Source organism: Myiozetetes cayanensis, unplaced genomic scaffold, assembly GCF_022539395.1.
Source record: "Myiozetetes cayanensis isolate MyiCay16 unplaced genomic scaffold, myiCay2020 scf5-8, whole genome shotgun sequence".
NCBI classification, from domain to species: Eukaryota; Metazoa; Chordata; class Aves; order Passeriformes; family Tyrannidae; genus Myiozetetes; species Myiozetetes cayanensis.
This window is the reverse complement of record NW_026087742.1, coordinates 77,821,516-77,843,963: the sequence shown is the minus strand read 5'-3', so window position 1 is coordinate 77,843,963 and position 22,448 is coordinate 77,821,516. Positions and strand designations below refer to the sequence as shown.

The 22,448-nt window shown below is 38.6% G+C and overlaps 1 protein-coding gene across 6 annotated transcripts in view; it reads right to left on the bottom strand.

Annotated features, from left to right (window-relative positions):
• PCCA (propionyl-CoA carboxylase subunit alpha) overlaps positions 1-22,448 on the bottom strand; it is a 302,390-nt gene that overhangs the window by 191,982 nt on the left and 87,960 nt on the right. For 4 of the 6 annotated variants that reach the window (XM_050332062.1, XM_050332060.1, XM_050332063.1 and 1 more), the window contains exon 7: positions 6,287-6,418. In XM_050332062.1, coding sequence (XP_050188019.1) covers positions 6,287-6,418 — 132 coding nt within the window. Of the gene's footprint in view, positions 1-998; positions 1,125-6,286; positions 6,419-14,338; positions 14,451-22,448 lie in introns of those variants that run through there. The other 2 variants (XM_050332065.1, XM_050332066.1) reach the window with 2 other exon arrangements.

Genomic DNA, 22,448 nt, shown 5'->3' with positions numbered 1-22,448 from the left:
TCAGCCAGAGGAATGTAAAATTAATACCATAAGTGGAATGTAAATTCTACCTCATCATTAGTATACTGAGAAACTCAAAGCAACAAGGAATCAGCTGACAGGAAACACAACCAGGATCGCAAAATGATTTTCTGCAGTTGTAGGAATTTAATGCTAGAATTTAGAAGTTTACAATCAATAATGGACCATAAATCAGATCGTTAAAGTTTGTCCACCACCAGCTTGTTTCTGTCTCCACTGATATTTCTTGTGCTTTCCTGGTTGCTGTCAGTAGGGGGAGTTGATTCTCTATTGTTTGGGAGGAACTCAAGTACAGGAAAAAAAAAATCTTGCAAGACTTTTTTAAAGACAAATAGGTTTTGTTTACTGAAGAAAGAACACAAATATTTCAATTCTGTAACTTCTGCATTCTGAATACAGAATAAAGCTTATATGAACCATTTTAAACTGTATCTGAAAGCAGAAGATTGCCATAATTATTTCCATTTAAGAGTCACCATGTTACTAGCTTAAGACAATTTTAAAAATCCTTTTGTTGATGCCACCTATTGCTTCAGCTGCCTCATACTACTGTAGCCTGGTACAGAAAAAAGTATGGGAAATTCAGAGAATAAAAAACAAAATACTTGAATTGCTTACTTTTCAGTAACCAAACTGCTTCTCCTGCAGTAGTTAATTCTAGTTTCTTCTACTGATAACAATATATTCCCATTATACAAAACCAGAAAGAAAATGGGTTAAATTATAGTGGCATGGGTTAAGTTTGAAAATTCCATCCAAATTTGCTAATATTTATACTATCCCATGACATGCATTAAAAAATTTGTATAGAAGGCAGTAATGTCTGGAAATCACCAGCTGCTAAGTGTGTCTGAAACTATGGGGGCTGACTTACGAACATTAAACTGAAACCTGATATTTTTAAAGCTTTCAAGGCAATCCGTTTTAAAAGCACCCAGGTCAGAACTTTAAAAAAAATACATAAGAAATGTTCATACCTGGTTCATTTATGTCCGATAATAAAACAAAATCCTCTTTAAAAGTCTTCAGTACCTAGTAACAGCCCCATGAAGAATAAGGGGGTAGGCAGGGGAAGTTGTCAGAAAATTTAATTTCCTTTCATTAGCTAGTCTGCTCCACAAATCGGTGCTTGTTAAGTTCAAAGAGGTCCTGAAAGCAACATCAGTTTTAAGCCTTTTTACTTCAGTCACATCTGTTAATGAGATTTTTCCAAATAACAATTGTTTTTAAGTCAAGAGATAAATCTAGCAAAAAAAACTAACCCCCACCCCTCCGAAAAAATCTCAGGGTTTACTGTTTTATTACACCTTGCTGCTTTCCATGACCCTGCACCCTCCAAATTTTAGCTAAAAGGGATAAAATGCATGAAAAGGGTCATTTAAGAATGTTAGTGGTTTCCACACATTGAGTTTGAAGGTTCTTTGTTCCTGCCTGTGACAGTTATGCGAGAATACTTCCCCTTAATAGCCTCTCTGTCAGGAAGTGTTAAACCTGCCAAATGCAGACAATTAGAGCCTCTTGAACAAAATGCAGGAATAGTGATGACTGATGAAGAGCTACGATTATAGTCGGGAAGGAAACTTTTACATTTCTTTTCTCTTGCAAATTCACCCATATATTTGCAAAATAGAATTAAGAGGGGGGAAGCAAACAGGGTAATTTTTTTTCACTTAGTTACCTGCAAACAAGTGGCTAACTGATACACTGCAGTCCACAGGAAGACAAGTTGCAAATCATTAGAGGGGAACTTTTCACTGCCACTGTATTTTTATACATGCATACAACAAATTTTAAGTAATAAGCAGCATCGTATCAGCAGCACTAATTGTCTCAATTCTGGCTTGAAAAGACTGAAGTCAACTGCCCAGCACAGTTATTAATTTACACTGTTTCAACATCTATTTCTTTTATAGTTCAAATATATTAGAACCCAACACTAAGATACAAGGGGGGGAGGAAATCAATGCATACTCAAATTCTTTAGCCTTCGAGAAGCATTTCCAAACCAGAAAACAAAAATATGCTGTGCTTTAGAGAGAAAAATTAATGCACAAAAAACCCCAACAACTGACATATTGAAGTCTCTGGTAAGTCTTTTGATCTTTTGCCCTAAGAAAGTATGTTTTAGTATCATGAATTTCACTTGCAGATTACATAAATACAGAATCAGTTTGAGCACTCAGAAAACGTTTAGACATTTATTTTAGATTTTTGGTGCACAGAACTTACAATTTTCAACATTTGCCCAAAGAGAGCAAAAAACTGAATGCTATGACACTGCCTAACACACAAGTCCATATGTGCAAAATATACAAAGCCACACTGGTACTAAAAGCACTCTGAATTATTTTTTTAAAAGCAAGAGTCGTCAATGATTTACTGCTGTTTCCTCCAAAAACAACATTAGCTACACTACCATTTTCCCAAAATAAACTGGAGACTGTAAAGAAATATATAATTTTAGCACCACCTTTTATTGTACAAATAAAAATGTTCAAGTAATGGTAGAAGTTTATAAAAATTCTAAGAGTTATAAAATGATGTCATACTGTTTTTACAAATAGGTGATCCCATTGAGTTAAGGATACATAAAATCCTCATTTAGCATAAGAATTCCTAACCTCCAAATTTCATGTACATGCCTCTCAGCCAGGTACCAGCAGGTGGAGACAGAAAAGCAAAACTGTTCTTGATGTAGAGGAATGCCAGGATAAAGCTGTTTTTTAAGAGACTCCTAGAACTGTAAAACATTGCATTAATTATGAAGAACTACACAATAGTTTTCATGGCTGAGGGTGCTGGCCTTAAGAGAACCTCCCGTTTATGTCTAGTCTCCAACAACCTCTTCAGCAATACAATGATAATTCAATCCCAATGCCAAAACCTAATGCAAAAATTCAGCCAAAACAGGTACCCAAAATTAATGTTAATTACAGTAAATTCAGAGCCCTGCCGAAGACCTTCAATGTGTCTACTGACATCAGTGAAACTAAGTAGACATGCAGAGACATTATTCTTCTGGGTCTACATCCAGCTGTGTTCTACCAGCCATAAAACCAGACTGTATGTGGTGAAACAATACAAAAATCATTCCTCCCCTGCCATTCCTTTGCCAGTTTTTCACCATGACATGTCCTTATACTCATTACTCAGCATCTACTTTCCTCTTGTCACCTATTCCCCTTTACTTATTTACAGTCAATACATCATCTGAGCTCCAACTTCAGTACAGCCATTGCTCACAGGATTAATGATAATTCTTTTGATTAAGACTGTTTACCACTACCTCTCCCAATCCAGTTTTAGAAAACTAATTGTAGTTAGACATTTTGAAATTAATTACTTTCAAATGCTTTTGCTGGCTCTCTAGCTGACAGCACGAGACTTTGGTTCCTTATATGTGTAGACTGGATAACCCCTGACCCAGCCAACTGAGAAACTGAACCAGGGATGAGAAGAAAATTGCTCTTCATAAAACTGCCCTCTCCACTCTCATTCCACATCTTTCCATTCTTGGGTACATACTTCAAATGCTCAGAGCATCTCCCTGTATGAGAACAGTTAGTTGTGTCTGTTATGCCAAGCATCCTCCTCTTCAATCCTTCCAGGTCTTTCAGGATACTGTTAAAGGGCTTCCTTCTCTTACATTTAATTTCTACTTACTTGGAATTTTCCTGTACACAACTTCTCTAAGATGTTATTATAAAAGCTTAGCAACTACAGTGTCTCCTATGTGTAAGTGCTAAGCAACATAAACAAGAGAGGAAAAACATTCTTTATTCATGAAGGACCTAAGTATCTGCAGCACTATTTAACAAACTCTTCTAGTAACAAAGATTTTCAGTGCAGTTCTGAGTTGAATAACGAAGTTGAATAACGCAAAGTTATTACTCTGTGTTTGCTTTAACTATTAATGCACAAAGCATATGTGTAACAGATCTGTCTTAATTTCTGGCATTATCAGAGGCATCAATACAGTTTTCTTCCAGCTTTACTAGAGCCCAATTTAAAGATAAAGCCATCTATAATCAACTCAAGTGTCAACCAGACATTTAACTCCTTCCAAACACCTTTAAAATTTTTATTTCTCAAGAAACAAAGCCCTCAAAGGTTTTGAAAGCTTCATAACTGATCAAAATAGGTCTCCCAAGAATGGCAGAAATCCTAAATAGTCTCCAAGTCGTTGTGTGTTACTCCTCTGAGGCATATATTTAGAGCCATAGCAAGTACAACAATATCAATTATCAGAAGCTTCATTTCCTAGAATTGGTAACCAAAGCACTGGTTAACCTAAAATTTTCAGCTCCCCTTTATGACAGAAACTACAATGCTGGCAGCATCTATGGACCTCCCTTTTTCTTATTTGGTGGGTATACTGCAGGTTGTTTTTTGGGTTTAGTTATGTTTTTTTCTTTTCAACACCACTCTTCAGATAATTAGAACTGGTGCAAGGCTGAGGTATGTGAAACTGATATGATATGGACACCTTGGGGTTAAGCAACTACCACATAGTTCCTTTCAATAGCAGAGGATTGGAGTTGTCAACTCAATCCTACATTCCAGTTCATTTGGTTTTAAGGGTATCGTTGCATATCGTCCATTGCCAACCACATCACTTACACTTTTCATGTTAGGAACTTCAGATAATTGTCAACACAGTACAGTTGAAGGTTCTGGAAACAAATGCATACAAGTAAGTAGATCAGTTTCACTGGTTCTATGTCTACCTGTTTCATTAACCATTATCCTACTTTGTCAGGTTTGTGTCTTTGTACCAGAGGAATAACAGACCTTTACATAATATTTAACTGATAAAGTGAAAAAAACCAGCATTTTGAGTATTTTATTGCACTAGAGTAAGTTTTGTGGTGCTTAAATAATTAATTCAAAGTTATCTCCTAATTAGATTTTTTTCTACAAGTTATTTTTCAGGATTTCTAGAAGGAGATACAGGATGTCAGGTAGAACAGAGAACCTTATGCACAACATCTTGGCTGCTGTTAAATGTTATGAGTGCTAAAGGACCACATACACAAGGACTGCTAAAACACACACAACAAAAACCTGAAAGAGTACTGTGTTCAACTTGCCACTGCCAGACTTCAGCATGGGCACAAGTGCCATTCCAACACTCATATGGAGCTGTCCAGAAAAGAAAGCCTTTCCACTTTTAACTGTTGCAGCACATCCCATTACCAGTCATGACACAGACCACGCATTTCCATCCCAAGTACTGAAAAGTTCTCTTGGGCATTTTAACCTCAGCTATTTTGTGATTTTATCATTCTCACTCTCAAGTTCTCCAGGCAGCCTCATAGAAAGAGGTAATTTTGTGGAGGCTTACCCCTTAGCACTCTATTTACCTTTCTGATTTAGTTAGGTTTTGAGTTGCTTTTTTTCCTCTTAAGAGTCTAAAATCCAACTTAGCTAACACACTTTTCATGTATCTCAAAGTTTCACTCAAATTTTATTTGGACAAGAAAAATCTAACTCGACATGTCAAGTATAAAAATTTCAATACAGGTGGTCAACATTTTATAATACACAAAAGTTTTAGGTGTATACAATAAAGGTTTTAAAAGAGAAAACCATGTTTTAACTACAGATAATGTAACAAGACACATAGGAAAGCTTTTAAGAGCCCAGTATTTAATCACTATAGGACAAAAGAAAAGAAAAATAAAATTTACTTTACCTTTAAAAACTACAAAAATATTTTGGTTGTTTCTTTAGATAACTGTTGAAAATCATTCCTTCTAAAACCACAGGAAGAACACTAACTGTAGATTCTGACAAAGAGCCACCAACTTCCCCCATCTTCACCCCAAGTTTTGCAGCACATGAAGATCAGCACCATCAACAGAAACCATAAAATGGAAACTTGACACCCTTTAACAAGCTCCAGCATTAACTCAGAACTGTCAAGGTGTTGGCCAACAAGAAAACCTGAGAAATGTAACGATATGCAGATAGTCGAATCCACATCTGGCATTTAATACATTTAGTTGCCCTCATGTTAAATTTAAAGTAAAGTATTTTTAGAGACTCCACTAAAGAACTCCTTAATACATCATTTATTATCAAGGACTTTCTCTTCTTTTCCAAAGCTCTCTTGCGAGCAAAAATCTGTACCCCGTTTTTAATTACATCTTACTGAAAAAGAAGATGGAATTATAATTAGATTCTGCACCAGACCTTCAATAGGTGTACTTTGATTTAGACATTGTTCCTACAGTGGGCAGACAGTAATTAAATGATTTCTCACCTTGACTACTCCATCAAAGCCAGGGATCGTGTTGACCTTTGCATTCTTGGCTAACAATTTGCTTTCAATCTTGTCTCCCATAGCTTGAATAGCATGTGTGTCAGGTCCAATGAAGGTGACACCTTCCGATGCCTGCGAAGACAATCAAACTTTAGGAGACAAAAATAAAAATCAGCTTTTCTTTACACAGATATTGCTATTCATATTTTTTCTCCTTTGGAACTGACTAAAGCAACAATGTTTATAAGACAGTAATCTGTTTATGTAACAACCTAGCAATATACTCGCATTTCAGACAGTTCATTAAAAATGTGTATGACCTTGTGAAACTATGTATACACAGAGATCCAAAGCCCCTATAATTAGCATTTGTATAAATCAAAGCCAGGCCAGAGAAAAATAGCTGCAAGTGAAGGTCCTCCAGTCTGAAAGTTAGAAATATCCCTTTAGAAAACAGGATGGTTAACTCACCCTTGAAACAGCCATAAGTGATTTACAAAGACACACTTGCTAAACTGTAACGCAGCTTAAAATTCTATTTATTATGTATTCCTAAAACCAAAACTCAATGAAACACCACAATGAAAATGCAATCTCTTACTCAACATACTTAAGATCTTGAAAGGTAGTAAGTGAAAACACATTTCCTGATTCTTTTAGGAAACTCTTTTCCAATACTATTGTGGCACCAGGTTAAAATAAAATACTTAAATACTTCAACTTTAATACGTATGTAGAACACTGAACTGCATTTTTCTTCCTCTGGTTTCTCTATACCAACAATAGACGTCAGCAAGATCATTCAGATACAGGCATTTTTTCAAACCTCTTCAGGTCACTGCTATATTGAGTTAAAGGCAATTCTATCACAACTATTCCCTGAAAGTTACTGATTGATCAAAAAGTACACGTGTTTCAGGCAACTGAACAGCTTTTGTAGTGGAGGAGGACAAAAAGGGATGGGGGAGAGGATTAAAAAAAAAACTCAAGCCTTGCACAATGTTTCCAACTCTTACATTCCTTTTTGACATATCCTTGTGCTCTATATACCATACAATTAAAGCCACTAACAATAAAAAGTCATTGTTGAAGCTTTGTACACTTATGTGATGGTACTACATGATCCAAACCCTGAACACAAGAATCACAGAATATGCTGAGTCAGAAGAGACCCACAAGGATAACTGAGTCCAACCCTTAGCCCTGCACAGGAACATCCCCAAGAGTCACACCATTTGCCTGAGAGTATCCTCCAAATGCTTCTTGAACTCTGTCAGGATTGGTGCTGTGACCACTTCCCTGGGGAGCCTGTTCCAGTGCCCAGCCACCCTCTGGATGAAGAACCTCTTTCTAATATCCAACCTAAACCTCCCCTGACACCACTTCAGGCCATTCCCTTGGGTCCTGTCACTGGTCACCACAGAAAAGAGATCAGTGCCTACCACTTGTCTTCCCCTCACAAGGAAGTTGTCACTGCAATGCGATCTCCCATCAGACTCCTCTTCTCCAGGTTGAACAGACCACGCGACCTCAGAAGCTCCTCAGAGAGCTTTTCCTCAAGGCCCTTCACCATCTTTGTTGCCTTCCCTTCCTCTGGACACTCTCCAAGACCTTAATATATGTCCCATATTTTGGTGCCCAAAACTGCACACAATATTCAAGGTGAGGCCACACCAGTGCAGAGCAGAGTGGGACAATCCCCTCCCTCAACCAGCTGGTGATGCTTTGCCTGATGCCCCCCAGGACACAGTTGGCCCTCCTGGCTGCCAGGGCACTGCTGACTCATATTCAGCTTGCCTTTGACCAGGACCCTCAGGTCACTTTCTGTGGCACTGCTTTCCAGCACCCCATTCCCCAGTCTGTACGAACACCCAGGGTTGCCCCATCCCAGGTGCAGAATCCTGCACCTTTCCTTGTTGAACTTCATATGGTTGGTGATTGCCCAGTCCTCTCATTTGCCAAAGTCTCTCTGCAGGGCCTCCCTACCTTCAAGGGAATCAACAGCTCCTCCCAGTTTTGTGTCACCTGCAAACTTGTTTAATATCCCTTGCAGTCCTGTGTCCAAGTCATCGATGAAGACATTGAAGAGCACAGGGTCTAAGATGGAGCCCTGTGGAACTCCACTAGTGACAAGACACCAATATGTCACCCGTTCACTACTACCCTCTATGCTCAACCCATGAGCCAATTGCTCACTCATCACATGATGAGATCCAGTAGGATCCTGTGAGAGACAGTATCAGAGGCTTTACTGAAATCCAAAAAGATCATATCAACTGGCTTCCTTCCTTTGACCAGTTAGGTGGATCACCTTGTCATAAAGGAAATAAGGTTGGATAAGCAGGACTTTCTTCTCATGAAGCCATGCTGGCTCTGACCAATGACTGTGTTGTCTTCCAGGTGTTCCTCAATACTTTCCAAAATAATCTGCTCCATAAGTGAGACAGACAAGACTGTAGTTTCCAGGGTCCTGCTTCTTGTCCCTTCTGAAGATCAGGACAATGTTCACCCACTTCCAGTCATCTGGGACCTCTCCAGATTCCCAAGACTGCTCAAAAATCATCAAGAGGGGTTTTATTTAAGATGAGGCTGGATGTGGCACTGAGTGCCATGATCTAGTAATCACAGTGGGGTTAGATCAAGGGTTGGACTTAATGGTCTTGGAGGTCTCTTCCAACTCAGTTAATTCCATGATTCTATGATTCCATGAAGGGGGGTTTGCAATGACATCAGCAGCTCTTTGAGGATTCAGGGATGAATCACATCAGGCCCCATTGCTTTCTAAGGATCCAGCTGAAACAGCAGATTCCACACAGTTCCAGGGATGACTGGCAGTTGATCATTCTCACAGCGCTGTCCTCCAAGCTGAGGGCACTGAGACCCCCTTGGTACTTCTTCTGTGTTGAAGACAGAGGCAAGGAAAACCTTAAACACCTCTGCCTTGTCTCTGGCCCATTTGTGAGGTGACCATCCTCATCCTGTAACAGGACAAGGATATTTCTATACTGCCTATTGCTGTTAATGCATTTGAAAAAGCTCTTTTTATTGTCCCCCACATTTCTGGCAGCTTCAAATCCAGTAGAGCTGTCAGCCGCATGAATTTTCTCCCTACAGTGTCAAGTAGCATCTCTGCATTCTTCTCATGTCACTTGATCTTGCTTCACCTGGGCATACACCTTCCTTTTTTGCCTTATTTCCAAGAGAAGATAAGATCCCTGTTCAGCCAAGTTGGCCTCCTGCCTTGCCTGCTTGACTTCTGACATTGACTTCTGATGATTGCCTGCTCCTGTACCCCTTAGGAGGTGATGTTGTTTTTTAATTTGGGGAACAACATCCTTCTATTCATGATCTTACGAGAGCTGAGAGATCCCAACATGCTTGGGAGTCACCACTTTCACTGTCAGTAGTTTCCTAGCATGAAAAGTATAACAGCAGAAGCTCTGTGTAGGCAAGTTCCCATCATCCTAGCTAACAGGGTGCTAGAAACAGAAAAAAGATCAGCTAAATATTATGGATACACTAGGAAGCTCAGTGCAAAGACACCCAAGCAAATGCAGAGCATCAGTTCTGCTACAAAGGACTGTTATAGCTTCAATTCACAATGAATACCAGCTCAGGTTTCATCTCAGCCCAACTCTCCTTTACTACATTCAGCTTCTTAGCTCAGGAACTCAGTAATACTGACTTGATTATTGTACGGGAAGACTGCAATAGGAGGAAGGAAGAGAAAGAAGAGAAGGAAGAGATAGGAGGACCAAAACAAGGGTGGAGATCTATAATTATTTAGTGTTCAAAGCCTTTGGCACTGCAAGAAATCTACTTTTTAAAGGAGAAGGGAAACAAGAAGCAAAGAGTTGACACATAAAACCATAGTGGCACAAAGTTTGGATCTGACTTTTTCAGAAACAACAGATTTTGACCCGAAAACTGATACTTCATCCTCTCTTAACAAGAGAGTTGCAAAAATGTGCCTGCATACACCTGGAGATAGGGCAGAGTTCTCTTCTGTCATCAGACTGTATTCCAGTGTCAAAAAGCTATGTGGAAAAGGTTCATTTACATACTTGATAACTGGAGATTACACTGTCCCTCTTGTATCAATCCTTACCTGGAAACACCTTGTATCTACAGTTTCTGCCACAACACTGGCATCTGCATCCTGATCAATACCACTTTAAACTCCATCATGTACTGCTTCCTCTCCTTACTTTCTTCTCAAAGTCTACCCCCAAAAACATGGACTCACCAGAGGTCAAGATAGTGGGCCCAGAACTTCTGCTGCCCTAACAGACCATCCAGGACTTCCACCTTGCAGTCTATTTCCATACTCTCACAGTATTTCTCTCTCTCCTCTGACTTTGTTCTGACAGAAAACAAAAAACCTTCATTCCAACTGGAGGTCAGAGGAGAGGACAGAAATTGCATTCATGACATCAGCAAGCACACACTGACTTCCTGTCTCATCTCACTGACCATTGGCATGGACTTTCCAAGTACCCAGTTCATTCCCTGCTCCTGTCCAAACAGGTAGCTGGATAAGAAGAGAACAGCACCATTCAGGAGAGATCCATGAACCACCTGAGAAGGAATGCTCCAGGCCATTTCAAGAAATTAATCTCTGCATCCATTATATTTGTTACATGAATCCTGTAGAGCTGTAATATTCCACGTGGATACAGCCAATGCTATTTATTAAGTACCAGATGATAGGCGGTAGATTCACATTACTCTACTGCAAATATCACGTGGTGCAACGTGCATCTTTCCTTTTTTTAATGTATACTTTTCATAAGCCAGAATTTGCAAAGTGCACTTGTCTACACATGCACCTCTCAGCTTCAAACTGCATTGAATCTTTGTACCTTAGACAGATCTGCTCTTTCATGCTGAACAAGCAGCAGCTTAGTACCACCAGCGATCCCCTGATATGGTTAGTCAATTCAGGCACTCACCACAGCCAATTACTTCCCAGCAACAAAATCTGAAATAAAATAGTTTAACTCAATGTGATATCACAGGACACCTAAAACCACATCACTCTGCATGCTGCAACATCCATAAATCAAAAATAAGTTAACAAACAAAAGGAGTTCCACTGTTTTCCAGCCAGTATGTCTGGCCATCTCTTAACAGAGAAGAAATGTGCATTCTCTGACATGACTTGCAACTAACTTCAGTTAAGAACACAAAAAAAGACTTTGTCAGCTCAAGGCACTGTTGAACAAACTCTTGAAAGTCTTGCTACAATAATTTCAGTCATCACTCAAAGATGTTTGCTCAAGCCCTATGCCAAAGTTTCTCAGCTCATCACCAGAAAATGTCCTCCCTTCACTGCCAACCACCACATAATGCAGAAAATGATCAGTTCAAAACTCTACTGCCCAATACTGAAAAAGCAAAAAACAGACCACAAGAAAGAATGTGGTGGAAACATCTTCAGCTCCCACAGAGATTTACCAGCACTTGACCATTAGCTTCCTTAGTTTATCAAACATACAGAAGTGGTGAAACTACCAAAAAAACTTCCAGAGTCTGATAACAGTCTGTCCACACACAGATTTATTCATGTCATAGCAAATACTAGAAACTCTGCTGTACATATACAAGCTTACACACTGAATATCAAACAAGCTCTTCCAAAAGTTCTGTTACTCCTCTACATGTTCATAAGTGTATTTCAGTTTTGAAGACTAATTATCCAGCTGCAGGGAACATATACAGTTTCACCATAAACGTGTACCAGCATTTTCTTTAGAAACATGCCTGTGATACCTGTGTACCACTGCTCTGCTTTGCACAGTCAAAGGCACAGGCACACAATAAGGAATATTTTATAAAAGAAAGTTAACTTTGAGTTGTCTTGAGTAGTAGATATTGAATTTTCCCCAAACCTCTCCATTTTTGAAAGCAGTAACAATAGGTGTAATTGTCATGCCAGAAGAATTGTGAGCAGTTCATGCTCTCCCCCTTTTGTTTTGTTTTGGTTTTTTTTAAGCCTGACAAAAGCCTTATTCTACCCTCAGGGAATGTGGGACTCATAGCAAAAACTAAACCACAAAGTACAACAAGCCAAGGTAAAACTTGGAAAACCCATTTGGGAAGTTCATGATTGAGCTATATGTGACCTTCACAGTCTGTCAAACACATCTGGGAACAGAGTGGGCCAAACAGACCCATGCTAGTGTAAATCACCATATTCCCAACATCTGGAAAGGACCTGCCCAACTGACAAACTCTTGTAGACCCAAGGTAATTGAAGAGACTGATTCTAGAAGAGAAGATTCCTTTGCACCTCCTCCTCGAAATTATGAATGCAGATATTCAAAACTACTACATTATACAGTCAGCAGTGGAGATAGGAGGGAAAACTGCATAATAAACTTTTATACCTACTAGCTCCCCTGACAACATAAACTCTTCTGCAGGCTTATAAATCTGTAGCAAACCAGTCATCTCACTGTCAGGCCACCCAGAGGTGCAGGAAATTATTGAACAGGTCCAACCCAGCTTTAGACAAAACAAGTGATACTGAAACTTATCCTCTCTCTTTTGCTATGTTAGTAATGGACAATTAAACACACTTTTTGGTGTCCTCATTTGAGCCAAGATATTTGAATCTGCATGTGTCACCAGTTTAACAGGAACAGCTTCAACCATAAAGGAGGTATGCCACGTACAAAAACATGACTATCAAGATTCTTGTGTTTTCTCTTTCAGGATCATTTGTTGAGGGGATTTTCCACTCAGAGCATGCTGATGAGACAAAATACAGTCCAAGTGCCTGGCTGCTTCCAGGTGCAAGAGCTCCTATAATTATCCACAGAATATACCACACAGAAGCAGTGGCAATAACACAGACTTTCTGCTTGTTCCTTCCCTGGTACTTGAAATGGCTAGCTGTAGGAAAACATTTCCCATTTCTGAGGAAGAAATGGCTGAAAGGATAGAGATCTCAGGAGCAAACATAGCTGCTCTACCTAAATTGAAAATAAGCTTTCCTATGTAAACACAGAACTGGTTTTAAACAAATTCATGGAATTTACAGGAGAACCCAAATGATCTGTTGCACAGTGCCATTGAATCATAGGTTCTCAAACTCAGACTTATATATATATATTATCCAAACTCAGAGTGATACTTACGGAAGACAGTAACAGTAATTCAGTCAGGAGGAAAGGGCTTAGCCCCAGCCATGCTTGTTGGGTATCCCCCTTCTCTGATGGCAGGTTTTAACATTCCTCAGTTGACCTAGCTGACCAACATGGCAGACAGTGGTGTATTTTTTAGTGTTTTCCATCATTTTCATGAGATACAATGAGCTAAACAGAGAGAAGCTTAATGGGCACTTGAAGGAAGGACCATATGAGCTGCTGGTGCATGCAACTGGAAACAAGAACCCTTTTTTGGTTGAAGGCACATCCTCAGTCTCTCAGGTGCACAGGGGGCTGCATGCTGCCGAATTATGTTCAAGTCTGCATCACTGTTTTAAGGTTAGTTTTAAAATCAAACATGATGCTTCTCTGAGGAGCACTGTACAAATCGCAGCACAGTTAAAGTTTGAAGCATCAAAGTCACTGCTTTAAACAACTCTTTGACACATGGTGGCAAGTAGCAGAACAATTCAAGGGCAGAAGAAAAGCTGAAGCAAGATTCTGTGGCAGTGAGGTAACAGCAAGATCAGCAAGCGTGGGTAACAAGTCACCACACTTACTCAAGAATTTATTGGTGAATAAGATTATGAAAGAAGGTCCACAGATAAGAACTCCAGTGGAGACTTTATCATAGGTCTGGTTTTCAAGGGGTTTTGTCTTAACCCTCAAGTCTTCTTCACTGGAAAATCTGGAAAAGGTTTCCATGAAATACTTACATGCAGCTGATGAATTCTCTCACCACTGTACTCCCTTTTGACACATAACCAGTGAAGGAGGCAGACCCAAAGGGGACAGGAATAAGCACAAGTAGTCCGGTAATCACAGTGTTGCAGAAAAATCATAAACTTCCACAAATACAATTTCCCACCTACAGCTCATAGCTCACCAGAGGGACACAAACCTGTACATACAGCTGCCTGCAGCCACATACAGAGCAGAGCAGATAAGCAGCACAGCTCAAGGATGACCGAAAAAGCCAGCTGGCTAAAAAGCTTTTAAGTCACATGGGCTGAATGCAGGGCTGAAAAGCAGAGCTGGTAGCAAAAGGAAGGTCCAACAGAGGTATATACAACCTAGAAAAAAAAAAGCAGAACAGAAAAATCCAGATGAAGCATTCAAAGACAGATAAGATTCAGACAAGATGGGGGGGGGGGGGAACCCAAACAAAAAAAAAAAAAACCAAAACAAAACAAAAAAACAGCAGGCACACTGACATCTATCTGTTAAAAAAGATGGGGACACAGGACATAACAAATCACTTCACAATACAGGAACTGTCAATTCAACACTAGGAAGGAATCCCTCAAGGAAGTATATTATAAGAATATATAATAACAAGCATCCACTCAATAACCTAGGAAACACTGAACTGATAAAATGCTCTACAATAGGATGTGGTGGACATGGAAGAACATCCTGAAGCTTTCTGCTAGATGCACAGAAACAACCTAATCAGGTGAAATACCCAGGCCCTGTTGGTGCTATCCTGAAGGCTCAGAATTCAGAACATAATGCAGGAGTGCCCAATGATCTGTCCATGTATCAACCTGCAAATTTAGTACCAAAAAACAGAAAATTTCATTCTATACAGACTATAAGCTGGAAAAAGCTTGTTACTTTGAAGCAGTAACAAGCCTAGGTATTGTTATGGATCACCAAAAGTAGTAACTCTGCAGCAGTTCAGTGAAAAAAAGTTCCGCCAATCTTGTTTAGAATGAAATAAGCAGAACTTCTGAAGACAAAGGATCTTCAGAATACACACACATTTATACACACACGAAAGGAAAGACAATACTAACTGTACAATAGCATCCTTCATTACAACAAGTATTTTTACAAAAAGAGCCATGCCGAAGAAAACCAAATTACAGCCTTCTGTACAGGCTTACAACAGAGTGAATACAGCACGTGATGTAAATAAATGGATAGATATGCTCGAAGGGGAAGAGCTGTAGCATCCTACTATTCTCTGACTATACCTGCCTTTGGCTACTGTAGTTATTTCTGGAGGTTTGCCTTTTGTTTTATTTGAGGGTTTTGGAATGAGATGAATTATTACAATCACCTTGAGTTCTAGAAGCAGCAGGCAGGTAGACTCTGACAGCAACTCGCCTTGAAAGCAAAATGTAAATTGACAATTGGAAAAGTGACAGTGCCCAATGCACCTTGATAGAGGAAGTAGGTTGTGACAAAGAACTGTGCTTTCAGCACTGTCAGACCTCATGGTTTGTTCCAAATTCTATTTCAAAATCAAAACTGTTACTCAGTTCCAAAACACATGGCAATTTAGAGGTCAGAACTCATCGCACAAGCTGTGTGACACTATGCTGTGCCACTTTAAATATCTGTACTTGCTGTCTCAAACACGAGTGCATACTCTAAGAGAAAGTAATACATTGGAAGTGTTTATTTTGAAAAGAAAAAGTAAGCAGAAAAAAAAGCCTTACCTAAAATTTAACACAGAACCGAGAAGTTTGTCTCACTGCTTAAAACTGAGTTTAAAGAACACTAAAGCATTTTCAAAATCACTACCTTAAGAAAAAAAAGATAATTGCTGAGCAGCGATACAAAAAAAAAAAAAAAAAGAAAACTAGAATACACTCATTTACTTGGAAATAAACCAACATAGACACCAGTTTCCATGTTTAACCTTTGGCATGGGGAGGGAGATGTGTTAATAAACTCCCTTCAAACCATCATTCTAAGAAATATTACCTGATTCATTTAACCCCAGTGTGAATCTGTTACTACTGCTCTCCAAATATAATTTAACCTATGCATGAAAAGCCATTCATCAGTTACCAGTACGAACAGAAACTTCTGACAGACCAAATGCAAACAGGCCTTACCCAGGCCCCAAACATGCTTTCTCTGAAGCAGGCTGGGAATAGAATGCAGGAACAGTATATAGCTATATATCATATATACATAAGCATATTTATGGGTTTTTAAAATATAGTATATGTATATTCAAATGCTGGAGGTGGGAAGAGAGAACTCAGACTACTCTAAAACTCAGCTTAAACAAAAGGCACAATTGCTGAACCAGTATAAACACAAACTAAGGCTACTTAACTTCACTGTCCCAAAAAACTGGGCACCTAAGAAAAGGTGCAGGACCTCCTGCATAAACATCAGGCAGTTACCAGAAAATTAGATGGTCAGTATCACCTTGAGCACAAATGCTGCATGGAGAATAGCTTTTAAATAAACTTTAAAGTCATCTACCCTTTAAATACACACAAGTGATAAGTTTACAAAGTCAAAACTAAGGTTCAGGTTGATCTGTAGACATCTTCCTTAACAAGATACAAGTTGTACATATAATCTGTGGTAGTATGAGTTCACAAAGAATAAACATGCTTGAAGGGATTTAATTCTGCATTTCAAAATTAAACACTCTCATTCACCGAACATTTCATAGTTTTTATTGTAACTTCTAAGTGGAAAAAATCGTTCCAGATCATAACTTTGCAGGTGAAAGAAGCATAGAAGCAGCTTTTTCCAAGGACTCAAAGCACAAGGGACTGAGAACAAGTACCATCTCTGTGGCTCTATCCTTAAAAGTTTTCACTTATAACTTCAGCTTGCCAATCCAAACGTGATAATTTCACTTTGAGACAATTAAAAGCTTTAGAAGATCTATATATTTGTCTGTCCAGAACCTAAATTCAATATTGGATTATCTGAATTTCGAAGCATTTCTCAAATACAAAACTTGAACATACAGGAGTTCACATGACATGCCACTGTTAATGATTAATTGCTTCACCATCTACAAAACATTACACACACACACCACCCAAATGCAAAGGACCTTAGCCCTGGTATGCTGCAAAAAGTTTGCGTATTTGACTACATCAGGAGTAACAAATACCCAGAAAATTTAGGGAGAAACCAGAGAAACTTGAGACTTTTCCCTGGATGGTTTCCATATTGCTTTTCTTTACTTCATGGCATTGAAACCACCCTTGATTTTTACATGATAAAAGAAATCTGTGGAACTAATCCTAGAAACCTCTCTCTGTTTCCTTGCTTAACACCTCCAGGCGACAGAAAAGACAAAATGCTTCATTTGCATCCTTAAACATTAGAAACTGCGAATGAGCCTTTTCAGCTGCAAATGTTATTGCATCTACATTTCCAGAAGAGAAAGAAGGTTAAACAGCCTACTCAGGTTTATGTTAACTCATCTCTTTTTAGCACTGTGAGCAGCACAAAGAACAGAGAATGCGGAAGCTTAACAGCAGAACCTCTTTCTTCATTAAGTTCAATTAGATCCTGGCAATGGATATAGCTGCTGATTACACGAAGTTAAAGAGAAGAAATCAGGTATGCACAAAGGAAATGGCAAACACTAACAAGCGTAATCTTATTCCATTCCTCCGATCATCTGGGCTCATGAAGACCATTTCATTTTTCATACAACACAGAATAGTTCTATCCGTTGCATGACCACACAAGATTGTGCATGACGTAAAAGCAGCATTTGTTTAATCATTAATTCAAACTTAGTTTAAAATGTGATGTGCCAGTGTTGCACAAAGCCATCTTGAATATATTAGCAAGGTAAGATAGATTCCTTGCTTATCGATGAGTACTCCATCCAATTAAATAATAAATTTGAGCCACAAATAGCAAAATCTATTAACTACATGAAAGTACAATTAAATACAATTTATCCTTTGAGAGTATTAGATCTATTGACTTTTTTTTTTTAAATTAGGATTCAAGTTACATATTTTTAATTTGCTTGAAGGAGGGAGAAGCACTTGGAATTACTGTATTGAATTCAGCAGAGAAAGTCAGCAGCACTTTATTTTCTAGGCCATTTGGTTTTAGTTTGGAAAAAGTCTTCAGCTTCGCAGAGAATGCTCAATGAGATGTTTAACACAAAATAGACATTAGTCTAAATGAAAACCAGGCAGTCATGGAGAAAAAAAGGGACAGAATGATGAGGGGGAGAAACAGCAGAGGATCACTGTAGCTAAAATACCTCACATTATCAAGGACCCAAGTTTATGACATGGATAAAATTTTCTATGTCAAACTTAAAGTTCAGTAGAGAAGACAAACAGAATAACAAACAGTTCAAAAACCTCAGTGTTAGAATAGATGAAGAAAATGCATGGGCACAAGACATTCTTCATACAGCCATACTATTTCTTCTGTCCTAAAGCTGCACATGAAGCTTTGCAAATGAATACAGAACACAAGCATAATAGCTTGATTAGTAAGCACACTTTGCAATACCTTAGCTTGTGTTTTTCAAGGGGAGGACAGAAAAAAAAACAAACCAACCAAACATAAAAATACATTTAGAAGTCAACAAGTAATGAAAAATTAGCACTGTGTTATTGAGATGTTACACTGAGTTTGCAGTCAGAGGATATTAATTATATGCCTGCATGTTGAAAAAAATCTGTTCAGTATTTTTCCAGACATTCTACAATGCTTTCAAAGTTAGGTGACCATGATTATATTTATACTGTATATTCAGAAACCTAATTAAAACATATGATGACTGTTGAAGCTCACACCATCCTGAATTTACTGATCACAACCAGGAAGAAAAGTGACCCTAGAATCACATTTGTAATAACTACTAATAAATACATTGAAAAAGCGTCATTTCTCAAACATTGTAAAAGACAAAGACACTGAATAAGCAACACTTTTGATAAAAACAAGAGTATCAAAAGCTCACTGCCCTGACCAAATTCTAACATAGATAATTCCATTCTACTGACCTACAGTGCCCTTTTCTTAGCTGGTTTGTGTACTTTAAAATCCTCCCTGTCCTCACAAGAAGGCTACTAATTTACTTCCTGACAAATAGGTGCAATTGCTGATATCTATACAAGTGTTATTTCTTCACTAGATGTAGTAATCATCAAACATTTGATAAAGACTGTTTTGAAGACCTTCAGAGAGTTTACAAAGATGCCAGAAACTACACTCGAAAACACAGAGGAGACCAAGTTCACTTTAGAAAACTTGAAGCATCTGCATCTCATTAGTAAACTGGAGTTATTTTCCCCACAAGAAGAGAGTCATTAAACAGCATTAGATTTAATTTCTGACAGTCAAAAAACAACATTATATGATAAACAGGCATATTTATGAAAAAAAAGTATCACTGTAAGTTATATTAATAAACATCAGCTAAGAGCTAAAGAAGCACTAAGTAAATCAGCAACAACAACAACATGCATGTGCACACAATTGTTTGCGGGTTTGATTGTTCCCCATCACCACACCAAATCAGGTTTGGTTCACTGAACCAACAGTGCCTTCTACCAAAGCCAGGATATACTGTCCCTAGAGTTATTTTAAAAAAACCCTGTCAGAGTAGTGACTTAAAAAGAAGTACCCCCATTCCAGGATCCAATTCCTCCTGCCTCTCACACCTCAGGCAGCATCTGTGAAGCCACCAGTTTGAGAACCATATAAGCTAAAAGCAGCTAGAAGGGCAAGGAGTGCTTAGAAGATTGTGAAGGACAGTTCTTAGAAGGGACAACGGAAATAATGACAACAAGTCAACAAATATATTGTCACCAGACATGGTAGAGGGTACATAAGGGAAAGCATGCAGGAAAAGTATAGGCAGCATGACTGAAAACTACACTTGTGGCTAGAGATGCCTGTGGCAGTCACCAGCAGGTAGGAACTGGGAGTTACATCAAGGCAGTGGTGATGAGATGTCTGACACATGGTAGCTGCAATCCTAGAAAGGCAAGAGGTACTGAAAGAAGGTGGTCAGACACAGAACTGGGTAGCTCAGAGAGGCAGAGTTTCCATCCTTAGAGATATTCCAAACTTAACTAGATACAGCCCTAAACAACCTGTTCCAATTGATGCTGCTTCAAGAGAGGAACTAGGTCTCCAGAGTTTCCTTCCAAATTCATTTACTCTATAGAGCCAAGAGAAGAATATCACGAAGATTATAGTTTCTGGTCAGAGGACAAGTGTTACAGTAACCAACAGCAGAGAGGAACCTGGCACAATCCTTGTTAAAAAGCAGGACAAGAACTCTTGTAGGTTGTCCGAGATAAATGGATATGGATCTTCCTACTGAATCTCACAACATTCATTTCTTGAAAAGAAAGCAGAGCCTTGCAATACTGATCTATCTTCTCTTGTAACTGCTGGTCTCTCTGACCACTTATTTCTACATCTGTATTCAAGTATGCTGTTCCTTCAGTTTTGCAGACAGGTGATACCCATTAGATCAATGAAATAACTGTTTAAAAAAAAAAATCCAAAGGTTCCCATCTCTGAAATACAAGCTCATCCAACTGCATTAGGTCACCATAGGATACAGAACAGTGCTAGGAAGACACAACTGGGGTTGCAAGCAGGGACAAGAGGGAACTCCCTACACCAGCACAGGTATGGAAGCACTTGGGAGAAGCAGCTAAAGTCTGAGGGAGAGAAGATGGTAAAGGAGTACTTCTAGGATACCCTCTCATCAGTTGAGCAAGCACTACTGTACATATGGGATATTAACATCAGACAACAGTCACAGCAAAAGATACCATTTCACAGAATTCTGTTAAGCACTGTCTTATCTCCTACACTACTTATTTGTGAAAGGATGTCTGTAGTAATACTAGTAACAGAAGATGTTCCTATTCAAGTCTTACACACAGTTCCCTGCAGAAAACTGGACTAATTACTCTGTAAAGAAAGATAACTACCTCTTACAGCTGCCCACTGAGAGAGATCCAATACACTGCATTTAAGTAAACGAAAAACTCCTTTTTTTCTTTGGAAAGCATTCTAAGAAAATTCTGATTTTCTTTCTGTATGTTCTAACAGTCAGTGTACATAGTTCTCCCTCTGATTTCCATTTTTGTTCTACTGACATGAAGTTTACATTTGATATTATGAACTATATGTCACATATGTCTGATTATGTTATCCTCTTAAATGGGGGTGTTCAAATAAAATTAAAGAAAAGAGGTTCAGGTGCTTTTGTAGCCAAACTTTAAAAAAAATATTATTCCTGATTTTATTACCTTTAAGTAATAGGACTTGTATATACAAATTTGGATTTTCCACCAAGCTCTGTTCTTGCTTGCACATATTCTTGCATGAATCAAAAAATGCAGATTTGGCCCTTAGTTCTTTGCCTTCAGTGTAAAAGTAAAACCCATGTGTGACCATAAACATCACTGAACATTACAGAAGTTTCAAATTATTTTCAAAGTATGTGTACATTATACTTCTTGGCTAGCGTGAGGAATTAACAGCGGAACTGGGCACATTTAAAGAATGAAATGTGATAGACAGGTAGTATTACATCATTCATGCTACAACTCTGGGATGACAACCTCTCAGTATTTCAGTGTCATAAATAAAACAAGTCAATAATATGTATCGATATGTAGTACGAGAGAATTTACAGGCACTTAAAATGAAGCAATCCATGAGATTCCCTTGTGGCCCTGCTCCCGAGAGACCACAACTATTCAGAGCTAAAGATAATGAGTTAAAACGAAAGTATCTGCCATGTATTCCTCAATACCACCAACTCTGAATCTGAAAGATAAATTTCATCTGATAGCTAAGAGTGGAACAGGCTTTTTGGAACAGTCACAAATCAAGCTCATCGCCCCCCCTTCCAACAGATGGGTATGAGAGTTGGACAGTCTGGCTTCACTCATGCTATAAAGTAATTAGACAAACAAATCTGGATCCTGTAAATAAGCATGTACTTGAAATTAAGCAGGCTAAACAGTTGCAGAGCCCAAATTCCAAAATTTTAGCCTGTAGAGGAAATCAGCCTACTAAATGATGACAATCTTTCTGAAAAGTTGATATTTCTCTTTTTCCAAAGGTTCCCACAGAAATAGGGATGGCAAGAGGGAGTGAAACTTGGATAAGCAGAGACTAGAAAACTATCAATTTTTATGTATATATATTTCATTTTAAAGCAAACTGATGTCTCATAACTGCATAAGATAAAATCACAGTACCCTGGAAAACCTTTTCTACTTTAGTATTTC